The following is a 17326-nucleotide window of genomic DNA, read 5'->3' on the forward strand; positions in this document are numbered from 1 at the left end:
CTTTCCCTGCTCATAATCAAAGAAAGAGCTACTCTCACAACCAGTATGTTGTGATCTGAACATTGTCACTGTATACACTTGTGTGCATTTCATGTTTCTAATGCCCCAGTCCTCTTAAGCATGGAGAACTACTGTATGTTCAGAAGCTCTTAGCTCTTCTAATTATTTCAGAGACTGAAAACAAGACAACTGTGTCTCTTTCTATGGAAAGCAGTCTGTCTCCTTCACTTATGGCTTTATCAAAATAGAGTATATGTAAACAAACTGCTGTGCTTTTGAAAGCATTTGCCTTGTGGGCTTCTGTGTTAGCCCTAACCACCAGCCTGCTCAAGTTACACATATGGAGGTGATGCTTCATCACAGGAGCAAAAAAAGCCTGAGATTTGAACTGAGAAATCTTCCTTCTCTTTGGGCATCAGAAGTACTGCTGTTGCTGTTTTCTTGCATATGTGTGAACTCTCAGCTCACTGCTCTTCACAGGGGGGAGTGGGAGCTGAATGAGTTAATAATCTTTCAAAAAACCAACATTATTGCAGGAAAGGAAAGGATTCTTCCTATCTGTAGAAATGTTTGCTCTGCAGGTGCTCAGGGAGAATTTTCCTTTCCATGGTCAGCAGATGGGGCTCAGTGCTTGGGAAACCTGGCTATAAAGACGTTGCTTTTTGCAGTGGCTTTTGGAGATCACTTTCTTAAAAGCAGTTATTTTATGCTTTTGATATAGTTTAAGGTTAGAACACTTATTTGTGCTGCAGACATCCAGTCAGCATTTTGTGATATTTTCCTTCACAGGGCCATGATGGCTCATCTGTCTGCAACCTGCAACCACAGCCATTTTGCCAGGCTCTTTCAGAAGCAGCTTATTCAGGTAAATGACTTGTTTTGTCCAATAAACATATACATCAAAGCTGATTTGATCCTTCCTTGGCCTGAGAAAAAAAAGTGTTTTACAAGTTTCTTTGAGGTTTTCCTATTGAAGATTTTTTTTGGGGTCGAGACAAGCCTTAAGGATGGGAATTTCCTTCCTTTTCCAGAAATGTATATCACTGATAAATTACTGATAGACTCTGTGTAAATCAGGGATAAGATACACTGAGCACATAATGAGCTGTAATAATTAATTCTTCGTGGTCACTTACTTTGACCATCTAATTTTAGAGCAGCTATTTTCAGAAATGTTAAGGATCTCTTTTGAGATGTGTCAAATGCTGAGGTTCCCAGTTATATTTGTTAGCAACCTGAGTGTACTACGTGCATTTATATCTATGGCTTCATAATGAAGGCTGCAGAGTTTCACAAGGGTAAGCCAAGGATTCAAACTGATAACCAGGAGTCTTCAAGGAATCCAGTGTGTCTGACCAGAAAGTGATTTGCAGAATCTTGTGTGTATTATGACAAGAACCTGGACTGAGAATTTGTATTGGGGCCTGGGAATAAAGGTGGGGAAGTATAACAAGATGTTCTTCTGGGAGAAGAAGGTGCTTGGTTTGGAATATATGGGCCTAGTGTTTATTCATTAGATAGACTTGGTCCAGTGTTGCTTTTAGTATGATCTGTCTCATTAAAACTATTAAAACTAACCTGACTTAGATGCTGTAGTGTGCAGTCTTCTTTTGCCTTTATTTGGCATTGGTAAGGTTACATCTGGAGTACTGGGCTCACCAAAGGAAAGATACAGACTAAGTAGAGTGAGTGCAGCACAGGGCCACAGAAATGATTAAGAGACTGGAGCATTTTTCATATTAGGAGAAGCTAAGAGAGTTGTAACTTCAGCCTGGAGAAGAGAAAGCGTCAGTTTATCTTAGCACTGTGTACAAATACTTGACTGGGAAGGAATGAAGAGCAGGGAGCCAGATTCTTCTCAGTAGTGTTCACAGTCAGCACATATGGCAAATACAAAATTGAGAAAAAGGAAATTCCATCTGAACACAAGACAACACATTTTTACTGTGAGAGTGGTCAAACACTGTAGCAGGTTGCCAGAGAGGTTGTGCAGCTCCAGTCTGTGGAGACATTCAAAACCCAAATAGATGTGGTCCTGGACAACTGGCTATAGCTAACCCTAATTGAGCAAGAGGGTTGAAGTAGATTATCAGAGAGGTCCCTTCCAACCCAAACAGATCTTTAGTTTTATGATTCTTTCAGTATTGAGTAGTATCTATGTGCTTGGGGGAGAGGGGACATTAATTTTTAAACTTTATTTAACTGTGGAAACTCCAGGAAAATCTGGTCTGAGGTTCATAGTGTGGTCTGAGGTCATAGTGTGGTATCACAGTCCTTGGAGACTGGATCCTACTGAGTGATTCATTAAGACCATGCAAGTGATGTTCTCCTCACACATCTACATGTAGTCTGCTAGATGTACCTGAGTTAGTTATATAGGATTGGAATTCCATCTCTCAAGATCTCTAGGCTGTGTATGGCTAAGGTGGATAGCATGTTTTGGCATGAGGAAAAGAGATCTTCCTTACGTGGGCCTCCTGAAAGGCCGTGCTTGGATTGCTCCGTAACAGTTTTGTGAGGAAGGAAGAATACATGGGGTGAGAGAGGGAGTGAAATGATGCCTTATTATGGATTTTCCACCTCACACATCTTTCTGTCTCCTGAAGATGTGTAAAGGTCCTATTGGAGGTGGTGCAAGCTGGGGAGACACCCCAGACCAGGACGTCCTTAATATGCTGGGTTCTGATAATCTGAGCCGTCTGAAGAGGCTGCAGGAAAGATTTGTCGTTTCTCAGAGCATCAGAGGACCTTGTCCACCCCCTTCATTTCCAGGGTGTCAGCAGTTCTTCAGGGACTTCATCCTCAGTGCTGGAAGGTCAGCTGCCCAGTTGAGGGCAACCTGTTTTCCTTGGTGAAGTGTATGGGCGAGGTGGGGAACACCAGCATGTTTTGTGGGGTGTTCTTGACCAGCATGCATAGACAACACCTTAATAAGCAGGTTCCGTCTGGAGCACAGAATGGGTTTGTGTGTGTTTGCTACATTAGGCTAGACTACATGGTAACAAGTCATCTTCCTGTAAAACCATAATAACTTGTCACAGGTCATTACCATTTCCTAGTGCCAAGGTGTGCAGTGCTGTCTAGCAAGAGTGCTGGACTGGCCAAGTGTTTCTTGTGTGGTAGTGCAAGAAGCTAATGAGTTTGAGGATGAAGCCAGGTTCACGGCTTTGAGTTTTGAACGATCCACATCATGGAGGAGTTGTGATTTTTGGGAGATTTTAATAGTAAATTTAGTTACTTTACTGCTTCCTGCTTCAGCAGATCCATATTATTATCATTATGCTGAAACTTGCTAAATAGATCTGTTTGAAAAAATACAAAATAAGAGTGGAGGGAAGGGGAGCAGCCAATACTAGTCATGTTCCTTGCTTGTCTTCAGTCTGTTACACTGGATGTCTGCTGATGCTTGATACATGTTGTGAGACAAGCTTGAAATTTTACAGTGTGTTAGTTGAGGTTTTACTGCTGTTTTCAGCCCAGTCTGACTCATCATCTTTTGCTGAAGTTACCAGTTCAATCAGCACCTGATGGATAGTTTGTGCCTGAAGATAGTCGAACTGGATGGCCTTAGTCTGGTGGAGCATGAGCACAGTGATGGGGAAGCAGCTATGGGTGAACAGGTAAACATGTTTTTTGCAGATGCATCTGGCAGGAATTTCTGTGAGCTATTCTTTTACCCAAAGAATTACTGGCTTGATGATGCCCTTTGTATGCTTCAGGTTGCTTTATAGAACTGTGATAACAGATGATGCACAGTAGTTTGAAAAGTGAGGGCCTCTTTTTAGATTGTTAGTACCCTGTGCTAGATCAGTGAAATAACTAAGTCCATTTGTGGCACTCAGTTGCAATAGCTCCTTGTTACTTTGCCATGTAGAAAGACTTTAGTTAGAATGAAATTATGTTCATGCTTGTTAATACAAGTACAGATGTTTCTTCACTCAACTGTACATGGCTGTACATGTACTCAACTGTACATGTGACATGAGTGTCATAACTTATGGTCTGTTAGCAAAGTAGCAGCCTAAGGTTCATGAAAACTTGCAGACCACTATTGGTATAAAGGAGGCAACATGAGATTGGCTCTCTGCCCTTTTATTGACTCCAAAGTTATTAATATGAAGATGTGATGGAGCAGCTGCTTGTTTTAGGAAGCTCTTGAATTAATTTCTTCTCACTATAAATGAAGCAGTGGAGGCAGAAGCAATTTAAAATATTTGATAAATGTATATTTTTGGAAACTTACCTTTACTAAAAGCAGTGATGAAGCTAGCTGGTCCTTCTACATGAAGGAAGTGGAAGTTTAGTGTAGGAAATAGCTTTGCCAGTTTACGGTAGCATTGCTCCAGCTTGCTTTTCTTCATTTCAGGATGAGAAGAAGCGTTTCAGTGTGGTCCTGTTAAGCCTACGACTCCTTGCCAAGTTCCTGGGGTTTCTTGCTTTCTTGCCATACCGCACTGTGGAGCAACCAACTAGAGACTTGCAAGAGTCTGCAGTAGCATTAAGAAACCAAGTAAGAAACTCAACTCCAGTATATCTAGTGTGACCTTTGTTTGACAGGCAGGGAGAGGACAATGAATAATTACACCCATTCAAAGCGTGCTAGTGGTTCCTGGGCTGATGCTTTGTGCCCTTACTGCATGTTCTGGGGTTGGAAATAACGGAAATAAGAGTTTGTAAGCTAGAAAAGAGGGAGCTATGTACTGATGGTGAGGTACTCAGTTTTCTGTTATTTCTGCTAATCTAGGGCTGTCATGCCAGAACTTTGACCTAGCTAAAAAGACTTGTATATATGTAAAATCCCGCTACTAGGAATGTTTTTGTTAGTTTTGCATCCATCTCCCAGCAGCGTGTCATACTGAATGCAAGGAGGCAGGGCTTACATCTTGACTCCTCTTGTACATAGTTAGACCTCTAGCCTTCCTTCTGAAAGTCCCAGTGGAACCTCTGTTTGCTGTCATTATGTGGTTTTTACCTCTGCTTGTGTGCAAATAAAGGTTTTTGTTAGCCAGAAGGTCACCTCTTCTTTGTACAGAAGGTGAAATCCTAGGAAGAAAAGTCATATAAAATATTTTTTTTCTTTAAATATTAAAAGATAACTTCAAGCTTCTGTTTTAAATTATTTTGTGCATTAAGACCCTGCCTGTACTGGATGTATTGAAGCTTCTGAGAAAATCTATTCAGGATCAGCGTTCTATCCTGACTATTCCTTGGATTGTGGAATACCTTTCCCTTGTGGATCATATTGCTCCTTTTCTTGATTACTACAGGAAAGTATTTTGTCTCTTGCTGCAGGTATACAGGTAAGAGCCTGGGAAAGGATGTTTATTTAGGAACTTCTCTATGAAGGTTTGCTTGAGAAGGCATTGTGGCACTGTGTCCAGGTTCTTAGAAAAGTACTTGTATTTTGGGCATATCATGAGCACTTCTTATCTTACATAAGGCTGTAAAGAATGCACATCCTAAACTCAAGAGATTAATATTTGATTTAAATGTGTTTTTTCATTAAGTAAAGAAAATTATATAATGCCCAATTTACTCTTTCTACATTTGCATCTGTGAATTTTAAACCTTACATTTGAATCTTAAACCTACAGGGTCTCCCATGCCTAAATAATTTTCTAATTCTCTTTCCTACATACATGAAGATAATCTGAAGCACATTCTAGAGAGTTACAGGCTTTTCCAGTGTAAACTTAAAACAGCATGTTATTCAGATGCATATATAGAAAAAAGAGCTTACTCTCCACTCTTTAGTCAGACAAGTAGGGAGTGTATGACAACTAGAATAATTAAACAGTGAGTGGTTTGGGATACTTTTCCTTAAGAAAATTAAGGTACTGAAATTTAACACTCTCTCTTGCTGCTTTTGCTGTGTGGCAGGTTAATGGTCCTTTCTGAAGATAAGGAGATGAGTTTCCTGAACAAGCTACTAATCCTTGCAGTTCTGGGTTGGCTTTTTCAGGTAGAGTCTTGTGTTGCACACAGCTTTTCCCTGAAGAAAAATCAGGGCACAGAACTCAATAGAAAATAGTATTGAAATGGGTTAAGACACTGCAAAACAGTAGTTTGTCTTCCTGTGTTTTGCTTATATAGGATTATTGGGTTGAAGCTGTGTTTTGTGAAATCTTGTTCCTGGGAAAGCAGTAGGGCCCCAGAATTGTTACTGAAAACATCACCAAGAGTACCAACAGGTGTTGATATTGAGTCTGCCCCAGTCTGCCCAGATTGTGGGACAGAGATTATGGTAAAACTTGTGCCCCGCTGTGAAACTTGGCCCCTTTGCTGAACAATGTCCATGTCTGGAAGCAAAGTTTGTGGGTTTAGCTAAAGGTCACTAGAAAAACATATCTCCAACAACCATAAAGGGGCATCAGAGACCATTAGAACTCTCCTGGAAAAGTTTTAGCCTTCTATTTTGCACAGGGGGGGAAAAGTACAACATTGTAATCAGTTCTAAGAAATATTTAATTTCTTTGAGAGTTATGAAAAGTAGGTCTATATAAGCCAAATGTTGTGAATAAGATTCATGCATGACTTTGGAAGCTATTCCTCACGCATCCAGCACTGCAGTAAGGAATGCTTGCTTTCTGAACCTCCAAAATGACTCTTAGAATTTTCTTCAGCCAGATTTTATGATAACACAGGGCACAGATGATCCTTAGTGCTAGGTTTTTTTGTAGGTGGGAGTTTGGTGAGATTTTACTGTCCTCTTTATCAGAAATGGTGTAAGTTACTGGCTGCTGTTTAGGTTGTAACTACTGGGGTTTCTGTTTCAGGTTCCATCAGTCCCTGAAGAGTTGTTTTTTACCACTGATGTGAGAAAGGAGGGATGGATGATGGGTACTGTGACATCTGCTCAGGCTTTGGTGAGTTAGTGCGGCAGCACATCCTCCAAATCTTTGGGTGAGGATGGACCTACCACAGCCTTAGGAGTTTAAGATTTTGTCAGGCTTCAGTGTGGCTGCACTGAGTATATGTAGTCCAATGGACGTGATGCCCCAGTTCATTCAAGTGCCTCAATTGCATTGCATCCTGGATTGTAAACCATGTGTGTTACAGCTCTGGGGCTTTTGTTGGGCAGGAGCCATCCCACCTGCTGCAATCCCCTGCAGAATAGGTTTAAAGTTATGCTGGAGGATCAGATGCTGTTTTCCTGCTCTCTGATCATTGCAGTACAAAGTGAGCTGATAGAACTGCAGCTTTTCTCAAAAGTAAGTAATAGTAATGGTGAAATCAACAGAAACAGTAATATGGGGCTATAAGAGCAAGGTTGCTGTCTTCAAAATCACCTGTTTTCCAGTTGCATGATAAAGGGTAATTGAACTGAAAATAGTATGAGCAAGCAGAAAAGGAGGTGAGTTTATGGCATGTGTGATGTTTCAGGTAACTCCCAGTCATGCAAGAGAATACATAGCATTCCTTGAAAAACGAGCAGTATGTTTGCTAAGATATATGTGAACCTTGTTCTAATTAGAAAGTTCTGTTTTTCCCTATCTCTTCAGTGGTGGAGATAAGATGCAGAGATGAACTGATTTTAATATTTTTTTTCCAAATGAGTGCAATACCCTCTGCTCATGTCTATGGGTTCTGAAGTTGCTTTTCCTCCCATGCCTCTGGCTGTGCTGTGTCACTGGGGTGACCTTACTCCACAGTGTGGTGTTCCAGGGAGTCTGGGTGAATACACTTGTGGAGGTGTAATGCATAGCAGATGTGGCTCATTTCTTGGATAGGGTCCTCGTTCTACGAGCAGCAGCTGTAGCAACAGTCCTGATTCTCTTCTGTTACCATCACCTTTCAGCTGGGCTTTGCCAGTGATCCAGAGCAAAGGTTGAGGTGCATTAAATGCGGAACATCTCAGTGTGTGTTACAGGACTGGACTGAACGCTAGGGCTGCAAAGTTTGTAATTTTAATGTGGATTTGGCATCTCGTTATTTTTATTGTTTTCTTGGAAAGGCAGTTCTGAAACCTGCCTGTGACCACATATACGGGATTTCTGACTTACTGAAGATTGTTTCTTTCCTGCTGTATCCCTTCAGCTTTTCCTTCCTTTTCTCGCCAGGACTCTGTACCCTTGGTGGATCAGCAGTTACTTTATACCTGCTGTCCTTACCTTGGTGAGTATTTTATTGGTATTTGCTATATAAATAAAATAGTGTATATTTATTTTAATTTATGTTTATTTATATTTGTCCTTTGGTACTGTGAGTCCTCAGATTATCTTTCTTGCCCCTCTTCCCAACTTCAGGTCTCAGTTCTGTATGAGTAAACTTTGTTAAAAAGCTGTATTGTAGAAGCTCATGCAGCTGTGAATAGTACCTGGTGAAGCTGGGACAGGGAGGTTACACACTCATGGTAGTGGATCTACAGAGCTTGAATACAGAGGGACAGGGGAACTCACCCTTCACAAATTTGAAGGAAGCACCATAGGGAGTAAGTGTACAACTTGTCCATCCTAGGTATAGGAAGAGGTGTTTGTACGATGAGGAATGCCTTGATCCTTGAGCATATTTTTGCTGCCAGGCAGAGGGGAAGAACCCTTTGTGCTCTGGTGCTTTATAAGATTGTTATTTCAGATCTTTTTCCTGGGATCTGACTGCATTGGTGAAATTCCTCTCTGCAGACTATTAATAGAGTCCCAGATGGTGGGGTGGTGCTCTGCTTTTTGGTACCTAGCTGCTAGGAAAACTGTTAAACTTGCATTGCAAAAGCTTCTAGGTGTTAAACGTGTCTTCAAACTTTTCCCCTCCTGTTTTCTCCTGGCCCAGTTGGAATTTTGTGTAACTCTGCTTGCCTTGTTGTCCTTGTAGACTTTACAGTTCCCACTTACCATGTTAAAAAGGGATGCATAGAAATGACTGTTTTCTGATCCTTTCTGAACAAGTCCCATGTACCAGGGACTATTCTGGAATCCTCTCCGCTTTTATCTTCAGAGTCTGCCTTGCTGCAGCCTGCCAGTTAAATGGGTGGGGTACCCCTCTGCTTTTCTAAAACTTCAGCTTGCAAAGAAGCTGAGAATCTGCTCTGGAAACAGGACTGACAATGTGAAAACTCTCTTGAGTTTTGATTTGTTCTTGTGCTTATGGGGATGGTGACTGCTTTTGCATGTTTTTCTGTACAGGTGAGCTGCGGAAACTGCTTGCCTCTTTTGTGGCTGGTAGTGGAGCAAAAAATGGGGGGTTTATAAGGAAAATCACTCCGACAGCAGCAGAGTCCTTGGCTCCCAAGGCTTCTGTCACACAGCAGAAACTGCAGGTAATGAAATAACAGACTCAGAAGGAGCAGGGCAGGTGAAATTGCATGTGTGAGGGTAGGGTACACAGTGGTATCCCAATGCCAGGGTAAGAGAAGAATGAGCCTAGGGAGCATTGTGTTTAACACTTGGGTATCCTTACTCCTCATTTTTCTGTTATAGTCATGTGGTTGGAATACCATGGGAGTGTTGAGATTCAGGTAGCTTCAGTAAATGTTCTTGCAATTGGAACAACTAGCCTGTTTCTCTGTCTGCCTCTTCTTAGGCTTAAATTGTTGGTATGTTTCTCATACTCTGTTCTGGTTAGATTGTAGCCATGCTTTTCACTGAAAACTGGAACTGGGTAGGAGCCTAAAGGATTGCTAGCCTGTAATCAAAAGAAGCAATCCTTTCTTTCCAGATACAGACCTTCTCTAGTTACCTGCTACTAGTAGGTGCTGTCAGAAATATTCCATTCTTCCCTTTACTGGGCATTTGCTTTTGTGGTTTCATATATCCTTATAATGAGCTTTGGGTTAAGTGATTAGAAGGTAATTGGGAGCAAATATTTTACAGGGATATGGAATGCTACAGTAGCAGAAAGTCATAGTGTAGGCCAATTGTGTGCCTTTTAGCACAATTGCAGGTGGTATTTCTGTCCATTTCTGTCTTGGGGAGGGGGGGATCTGGCTGGAGTTCTCAAATAAACTGTAGCATTTTTCTTTTGAACAGATGGAGTTAGAACAGGCCTTCTTCCACAATCAGCCTCCCTCCCTACGGAGAACAGTTGACTTTGTGGCAGAAAGGGTGGGATCCAACTGTGTTAAGCACATCAAGTAAGTGCTGGTGATCTGTTCTGTGACTTAAGAAGTAACTTTATACTAATGAGGCAAAGAGTTGATCCTTTAATATGGGGGAGAGAAAGCTTTCCCCCGATGTTTAGCAGAACACCATGTAAGGCTATTACAGTGGAGTCCAGCAGCATTTGATTGCCATCATAAAGGAGAATTTGTGAAGGAATTCAAAGAGAAGGGTTGTATGGCTGTGGAATTGCTTGGAATGTGAACTTAATACAGCATTTTGAGACTTTATATCACTTTTGAAATATTCTTGCTCATGATACCAGAGTCTTGGGTCAGAAGGGAGCTCTGGAGGTCATCTGATCCAGACTCCTGCTCAAAGCAGCGTCAGCTTTCAGGTTAAGTCGGGTTGCTTGGCAGCTTTCCCAGCTGAGTTGTGAAAGTCACAAAGGGTGGGTTGTCAGCTTAATTTTCTCAGACTTTGTAAAAATGCTTTCTTATACCCCATCAGAATTTCCCCTCTTACAGCTTGTGCGTGTTGTCTGTCAACCTTTAGCTGCACATGTCCTGAGAGTGTTGTTGCATCTCTATAGCCCTTCTCCCTTCAGCATCTCCAGGCTAAGTGAAGCTTGCTGCCCTGGTCTTCTTGTAGGTTGTGTGATTCAGCACCCAGATATCTTAGGCTGTCAATGGCTTTCTTGTACTGGGCTGCCAAAGCTGGGCAGTATGTTCCAGATGCCGCCTCACAGGGGTGAGGGAGGCAGGACTGCTCTTAACTTGCTGGCTGCACTGTTGCTAATGTCAGCCCATTGTAAGACTGGCCTTTTTTGGACACTGCTGACTGATTTTAGCTTCTCTCCTGGGAACCCCCCCTTTTTTCTTTTTTTTTTTTTTTTTTTTTTCAGAAGAGCTGCTTCTTAGCCAGTGGACCTCAGTCTATACAGGTACACAGTCACTACCCCATTGTCAACCCATGTCTCCAACTTGTCACAGCCTTCTGAATGGTAGCTCTGCCTTCCATCATGTCGTTCATGAGCTTGCTGAGATTTTGCACTGTCCTGCTGTCCAGCTTACTGAAGACATTAAATGGTATTAGTCCACAAAGAATGTTGGTTGTACTTGGCTGTTTTTGATGTCTTAGAGCTTCTGACCACTACCAGTTGGGAGTATAAGGCTATTGCTGCCAGAAAAGATACTTGTAACCATGTATGTTTCTTTTAAAATCTAAAGGTGTCCGAGTCTCAGTACTGTTTTGAAATCTTCACTGTTTTCTTCCTTATGAAAAGAACAAGGAGATGTTATAGTAAGAAATGCAGTGTGATTAATTATTTTTTAGCAGAGTGGTTTCTTGCATTTGTGCCTGAGAAATGGATATCCTGCTAAATTGGGGGAAACAGCTGATTACAGTTAGTGTTCATTGTACTGATTTTAGTCTGTCTGAATGTTCTTGTTTTTATACAGGGCAACACTGGTAGCAGAGTTGGTTCAAAGAGCTGAAGTCATGTTGCAGAATAAAGTGAAGGAGGAGAGTGCTAATCATGACAAGCTTCTGGAAGAGGTGTGCACTCAACTGTATGAGGAGGGGGCCCAGGCACTCATCAAAGGCAAAGAGTAAGGAGGAAAAGTTTTTTCAAGTTGTGCCTTCCCATCTCTTCTTACTGCGGAATCTATAAGTGTAATTTGGCTTGGCCTGTCATTCTCAGGTTCTGGTGATCATAAACCCTGTCCTCTCTTCTTGCTAGGGTGACTCTCTGCTGCACCTCCAGCCAGTTAGTGTTGTATTTGTAGGAAGGAATAAAGGTGCTGTGTATTCCTCTGCATCCAGCTCCAAATAGACATCCACGGCAGCTATTGAATCATAGAATCATAGAATCTTAGGGGTTGTGTTCATTTCTTTGGAAAACTGAGTACTGCAGCTTGATGGCTTGTAATTGCTTTTTCCAAGCCTGTTTCTTTTGGTCTGACTTACTTCATGGCAGTCTTCCAACTGGTTTTGGCTGTAGGAGACCATGTGAAAGTTCCTATGGTAATGAACCTTTGAGTGTTGTCCAAGAACTGACTAATCCTGTGGCAAATTTTTGTTTTCTTGCAGATTTTGCAAAAAGAAAGGTCCTGAGGCAGTAAGGGTGTTACTGCCAGAAGAAACATCTGCAGCAGTATGTATTTTCACTAAAACTTGCTAAAGGCCTTGACTTTAAGTCTGGACTGTTACCATTTTTCCATTGTTGCTTCATTTATCTCTTAATAGCTCAGGACAATGGAATCTACTGATGCCCTCATGTGAGAACTAATAACCTAATGAGGGTCATCTCTGCCAGACTGCCTTGCATATTCTGGCTAAGGTGATACTCCACCTAATAGCTAGCTATTGAGATTAGAATGGTATATAAATTCCATTCATCTTGCAAGGATAATACTTTTTTTTTTAACATCAGCTTTCCCAGAAGTTGGTGGGGTTTGTATGGAGTTGATGAGGTTTGGGAAATCAAGATGGGTCAGTGTAACAGTTTCCACAGAGGTGGTGGTGCTCTGTTTTAAACGCATGCCTAAATGAAGCCTTTTCCCTCTAGACTCCCTTCTGACTTCTCAATGACAATAGTGCTGTGGCTGGTAGTAAATCTCCTATCACTTGTTATCCTCTGTAAAGGTTTTAAGTAGTGCAGAAGACATTGCAGTGGAACTGGCTACTGAGAAAGCCTGTGGCTGGCTTTCTGCCAACATTGCAGGTGAGTCATCTTACCCTGAACTGGGGCTTCTAACCTGTATGTTGTGTTGTGTTCTTTTCTTTTCTGAGATCAAGGGCTAGAATTTATCCTGGTGTTATAAAGCATTTGGTCCTACTAATTTTTCTCTTAGTGGGAAGCATGCAGTTGCTCTGTCCCTCCTTGTTTAGGAATAAGAGGAATGATTTCTAGCTCCAAGAACCTTCTTCAGGGATTTTTTTCAGGCTTGGCCCATGTAAATGATTTTCAATTTCAGAGGCTCGTAGGGTGATGAGAATGAATGCTGTGGAAAGCTTCTTCTGAAATTGTCATCTAGGCTGAAGTTGTCTTAGCAGTTCAAACATGTGATACTAACAGCTGCTCTCTCAAGCCATCTTATGGTCCGCATGTATAAAGTGCTTCTGAATTCTCCTTTAAAACAGACACCTCTTGGACAGGGTGTGTTTCAGCAGGCTGAATGCAACTGTAGTCCTTTAACTCTGTAATAGTGTTTTGGCAACTCTTCACGATCGCTGAAAATCCATTGTTTCAGGAGGTTTGACAAGTATCTGGGGAGGAACACCCAACACCCTTTTCAGCAGCAGGACTGAAGTGTTTGGATGCTGGTCAAAACTAATTTTGGTAGAAAACATACGGCTGTCATGGGCACAGCGGCTGAACTGGTACCATCATGCTGATCCAGCTTTCCACTTTGGCGTTGCGTCCTGGCTTAGCAACTGTGTTCATGAAACTGGCTGGAATGTTTTGCTGGAAAATTAGAAGGTGGTACCTGGTGGTAATGGCTGTTTCCCTTTTAGAGATAGGGGTTAACACACTCTGCACCTGTGCCTCTGGCTAATAAGTGTAATGGGAGCTCAGAGTGAGAAGGGTGTGGAAGAGTAAGCTGTTTTTTCCTCATTTCCCATGGTCTTCGAATGAGAGGCTAGAAAGGACAGTGTTTGGACACAGTTGTCTGCCTCGCTGGAGAGAAAAGCTGAAGTAGACAGAACTTGTTCCCTGTTCTTTGTAGCACTCATCAAAAGAGAAGTGAAGGCAACCTTCAACAGAATGCTGAAAGTCCCAGGACTTCCCTTGTCCAGTGAGGATGCTCTGGAGTTAAAAAGGGACTGCCCCCCAGGCTGCCAGCACTGTGTTCCATTTCCCTCCCAAGTCATCAATGAGATTAAGGTATATAGTGTTCACTTCCTGGCTTGCCCTAACTCCCTTTTTATTTTTCACTTTGGTAGATTGTTTGGGGTTGTTGTTTTTTGTTGGTTTTGCTTTGTTGTTTTTTGTTGTTTTTTTTTTTAAAAAAGGGCACATTCTGGTTCCAAGGAGCCAGCAGTGAGGTGTGTTTAGGAAGCATGATGAAAAGCTTTATCTTTTTCGTTCCTGTGCTTGCTTTTTTTTGTGTAGGTCAGAAATCCCTGGTCAGGAGTCCTGTCTCAAATACAGGAATTCTTGTAGCATGGCAGTGGCCTTTTTGATACAAGTAGAGCAGAAACCATAATATGGTGAGCGCTGTGTACAACTGCATGCTGAAGAGTCAGCGTATTAAAGTAGCTACTTATTTGTATACCTGCTCTTTCGATGGACAGCTCCTGATCTCTGTTTTCAGTATTTCCTCTTGGTCCTTTTAGTTCTGTAGAACTCATACACCCGTCTTACACACCAGGAGTTCTACACTGAATTAGGCGTCAGATGAATCTGTATAAATCTGTTGAAAGATGTTTGCCAGTCTGCGTCTTCATTCAGCGATAACTAGGGAGAACCAGAATATTTTAAAAAGAAGGTGATAATGTGGACTGAATTTCAGCCTTAGATCCAAGCAATTTTCTATCGAAGCAGGTTCAAATTACATTTTTGGCTTTTCTCCCAGGCTTCTAAAATATCACTGTTCTTGAGAAAGTAATGCAATTATATAACCTGTGTGAGTAACCCATGGGGAAAAGAATTCTAAAAACCTCACTTTTTTTACCAATATATATTCTGCCTTTTTTTTTTTGCTTTTGCTATTTGAGCAATACTACTGGAACTCACCCATCGCATTCCTAGAAATTGTATAAGAATGAGTACATATTCTTTAGGGCTTTCTTGCTGGACATGAAATAAAAAGAGGAAGGTAAGGTATGTGGGGAGACCACAAACTTCTTCTGTAAACTGTTACTTTTCAGATACATTTTTTGCATGACATCTTGAGATACAGGTTTTAAACTTTTTTTATATATGTTATTTTGGTTTCTGTACTGGGTTTCTGATAATGGGAGTTAAATCATTGGTGACAGAAGGTGCTACTACATTTCAAATTTGCAAAACCAGTTTTCATGCTATAACCCCATTAGTGCTCTTTATACTTAGATTTTATTGACACTGAAGCTACCCTTATAATGAAAAGGGACTCTGGATTTCTGTAGTGTTTGTACCCTGAACTTGCTCAGCTTTATCTAGAGCTTTCAGAACTAGTTGATTTTAAGAAGGATGAAGTGATTGCCCTCAGTGAATTTTACTTCCTAACATTGCTGAGAACTATGGTAGAAAATCAAACCTAGGTAAGGCTGTGAAAAGTTCAGCTTTAGTCTGTCTTAGGGAATGAAGAGGCTGCTAGCTGAATTTTCTTAGATATTTTTTTTCATGAGGACCGGAGGTCTATGTATGAACTTCTCTGTCGTAAGTCCAGAAAGCTGTTTCTTGAAGTGCAGGATACTAATAGGTGACATATCTGCTTTTTCATCAAGGATGTGCTCTGTGTTGCTGTGGGCCCACGGGATGAGGGCGAAGTGATTGACCACTTCTGGCTGGAGTGCTTCCTAGGAAGATTGAGTCAGACGCTGCGATGCAGGAAGGTAAGAGCAAAAGCAACAAAAATACCCTTGGACTACTTTGAGCTGCCTTCATACCTGCAAGCTTGTTAGCTTGCTTTGCCTCACAGTTCAGTTGAGTGGTTTTTGTCTGAGCTGGTGTGACAAAGTTGCACTGCCATTTTTTATCCTGTGTAGATCTGCGTTAAAGTTAGCCTTTGTGGATCCCCTTTTCATTTATGATCTCTTCTTGTCTTTCAGTCTTTAGTGGTCTCCTGATTACAGCTCTGTGCTTCTTGCTCTCCTCTGATATTTTTATCCCTTGTGAAGTCCTGTTTTGTCCAGTCTGCCGTATGGGGAGAAAGATCCAACTTTATTTGTGTTTTCCAGTTCATGTGTCCCACATCAGAACAGCAGCTGGCGAAGTGCACAGTTGAGTTGGCTTCTTTGCTGGGTGAGTCAGTCATCATAAGCTATTTAAGACTGAAATCTGTTATTACAGCTCTGTTAAATCCTTGGGGTCAGAGAATTCAGTATTTAGAACTCATGGATGTTTGATTCTCTTTGGTGTCATTGAGTCTGGATTTTTTTCTGTCAGTTTGAATGGTTGCTCTTACTCCCTTGCATCTTCTGCAACACAGCATTATACTGTGTCCAAACATCCTTCAGATCTTGTGTTCTCATTGACATCTCCATTATTTTTTGGTTTTTGATACCTTCATTTAAATGTGTAATGTATTTTCTAGTATTTCTGCTTTTGCAAAGTTGTAGCTGAGGTTTTCTTCCCTAAAAGTAAGGGCCTGTTCCCTTAAATTATATTTTTATGACTCTTTTTGGAAAGAATGGAAGTAACTTGTTTTCTCTGAATTGTGTGTTCGGGTTTGATGTTTGTTTTTTTTTCATGCTCTACTGTGTTAAATACAATGTTTTTCTCAGCAGGAGCTAGTGATCTGGATGCAGGTGTTTTCCCCCCAGACAGCCTTCTAATTTCCTGGGTTCATAAGCTTCTTAGGAAATTTTATAAATCATTCTTTCAGAAAGCAGTTCACGTGTGAATATTGTGAAATTTCCTTCTGGGGGGCAGCAATGTAAATCTGCCCCTATTCCATTTGACTGTATCAAGGAAGATCTGGTGTCTTCCCTCTGTGAACATTTAGCTACAGTTAAACACTGTTCAACTCTGCTTTTACTTGTATGAAGTTACTCAGCTCTACCTATAGTCAAAACTGTGAACTATTTAATCTGTTTATAGATCTAAGTGTTGTTTTACTGTTACTATCCTCTCCTTTGAAGTAAGACCTGGGTCCTCTTTTTTTAAGCATGAGGCTGACTTTTATTTAGTCAATCATCTTTGAAGACTTGGGGCGATACACCAACCAGATGGTGTCCTTTATCCGAGTAGTCTAAATCTGTTCCTGTGTAATATTTGTTTATATAGTTTCAAAGCTCATAATTTTTCATATTTCTAAACTCCAGTCCTCTTAGATTCACTGGTTTACACTCACTGAGTGTTTTACTTCAGTGATTGTTTAGATACCAACTATGCAAAATGTGCTGTTGGACCAACATGATGAAATTAGATGGAAAATAATGCAGCTATATAAATTCACCTCCTTCCTTCCCTTTCTTACAGTTTCAGATCGTGTTCCTCTGAGTCTCAGGGTCAAGTCCCCAAAGAGCAGCTCCGAAAGGCTGCATGTAAAGTATAATCCCACCTATGGCCTTCTAAAACTGCTGCTTTCTGTCTGGAAGGAGGACTTTGGGACACCTGTTCCTGTGCAGCTGATGTTCAGCAG

The 17326-nt window shown here is 41.3% G+C and overlaps 1 protein-coding gene across 1 annotated transcript in view; it reads left to right on the forward strand.

Annotated features, from left to right (window-relative positions):
* The window catches only part of CDAN1 (codanin 1), a 33285-nt gene that overhangs the window by 13905 nt on the left and 2054 nt on the right, over positions 1–17326 (forward strand). Inside the window, 17 exon segments of the mRNA XM_009997652.1 lie at positions 790–865; positions 2607–2815; positions 3506–3620; positions 4367–4510; positions 5134–5300; positions 5881–5962; positions 6777–6866; positions 8061–8115; positions 9120–9253; positions 9963–10066; positions 11492–11641; positions 12123–12186; positions 12678–12756; positions 13763–13920; positions 15468–15575; positions 15921–15984; positions 17164–17320. Coding sequence (XP_009995954.1) covers positions 790–865; positions 2607–2815; positions 3506–3620; positions 4367–4510; positions 5134–5300; positions 5881–5962; positions 6777–6866; positions 8061–8115; positions 9120–9253; positions 9963–10066; positions 11492–11641; positions 12123–12186; positions 12678–12756; positions 13763–13920; positions 15468–15575; positions 15921–15984; positions 17164–17320 — 1956 coding nt within the window.

The sequence above is a fragment of the Chaetura pelagica genome, unplaced genomic scaffold (genome assembly GCF_000747805.2).
Source record: "Chaetura pelagica isolate M959 unplaced genomic scaffold, ChaPel_1.0 scaffold280, whole genome shotgun sequence".
NCBI classification, from domain to species: domain Eukaryota; kingdom Metazoa; phylum Chordata; class Aves; order Apodiformes; family Apodidae; genus Chaetura; species Chaetura pelagica.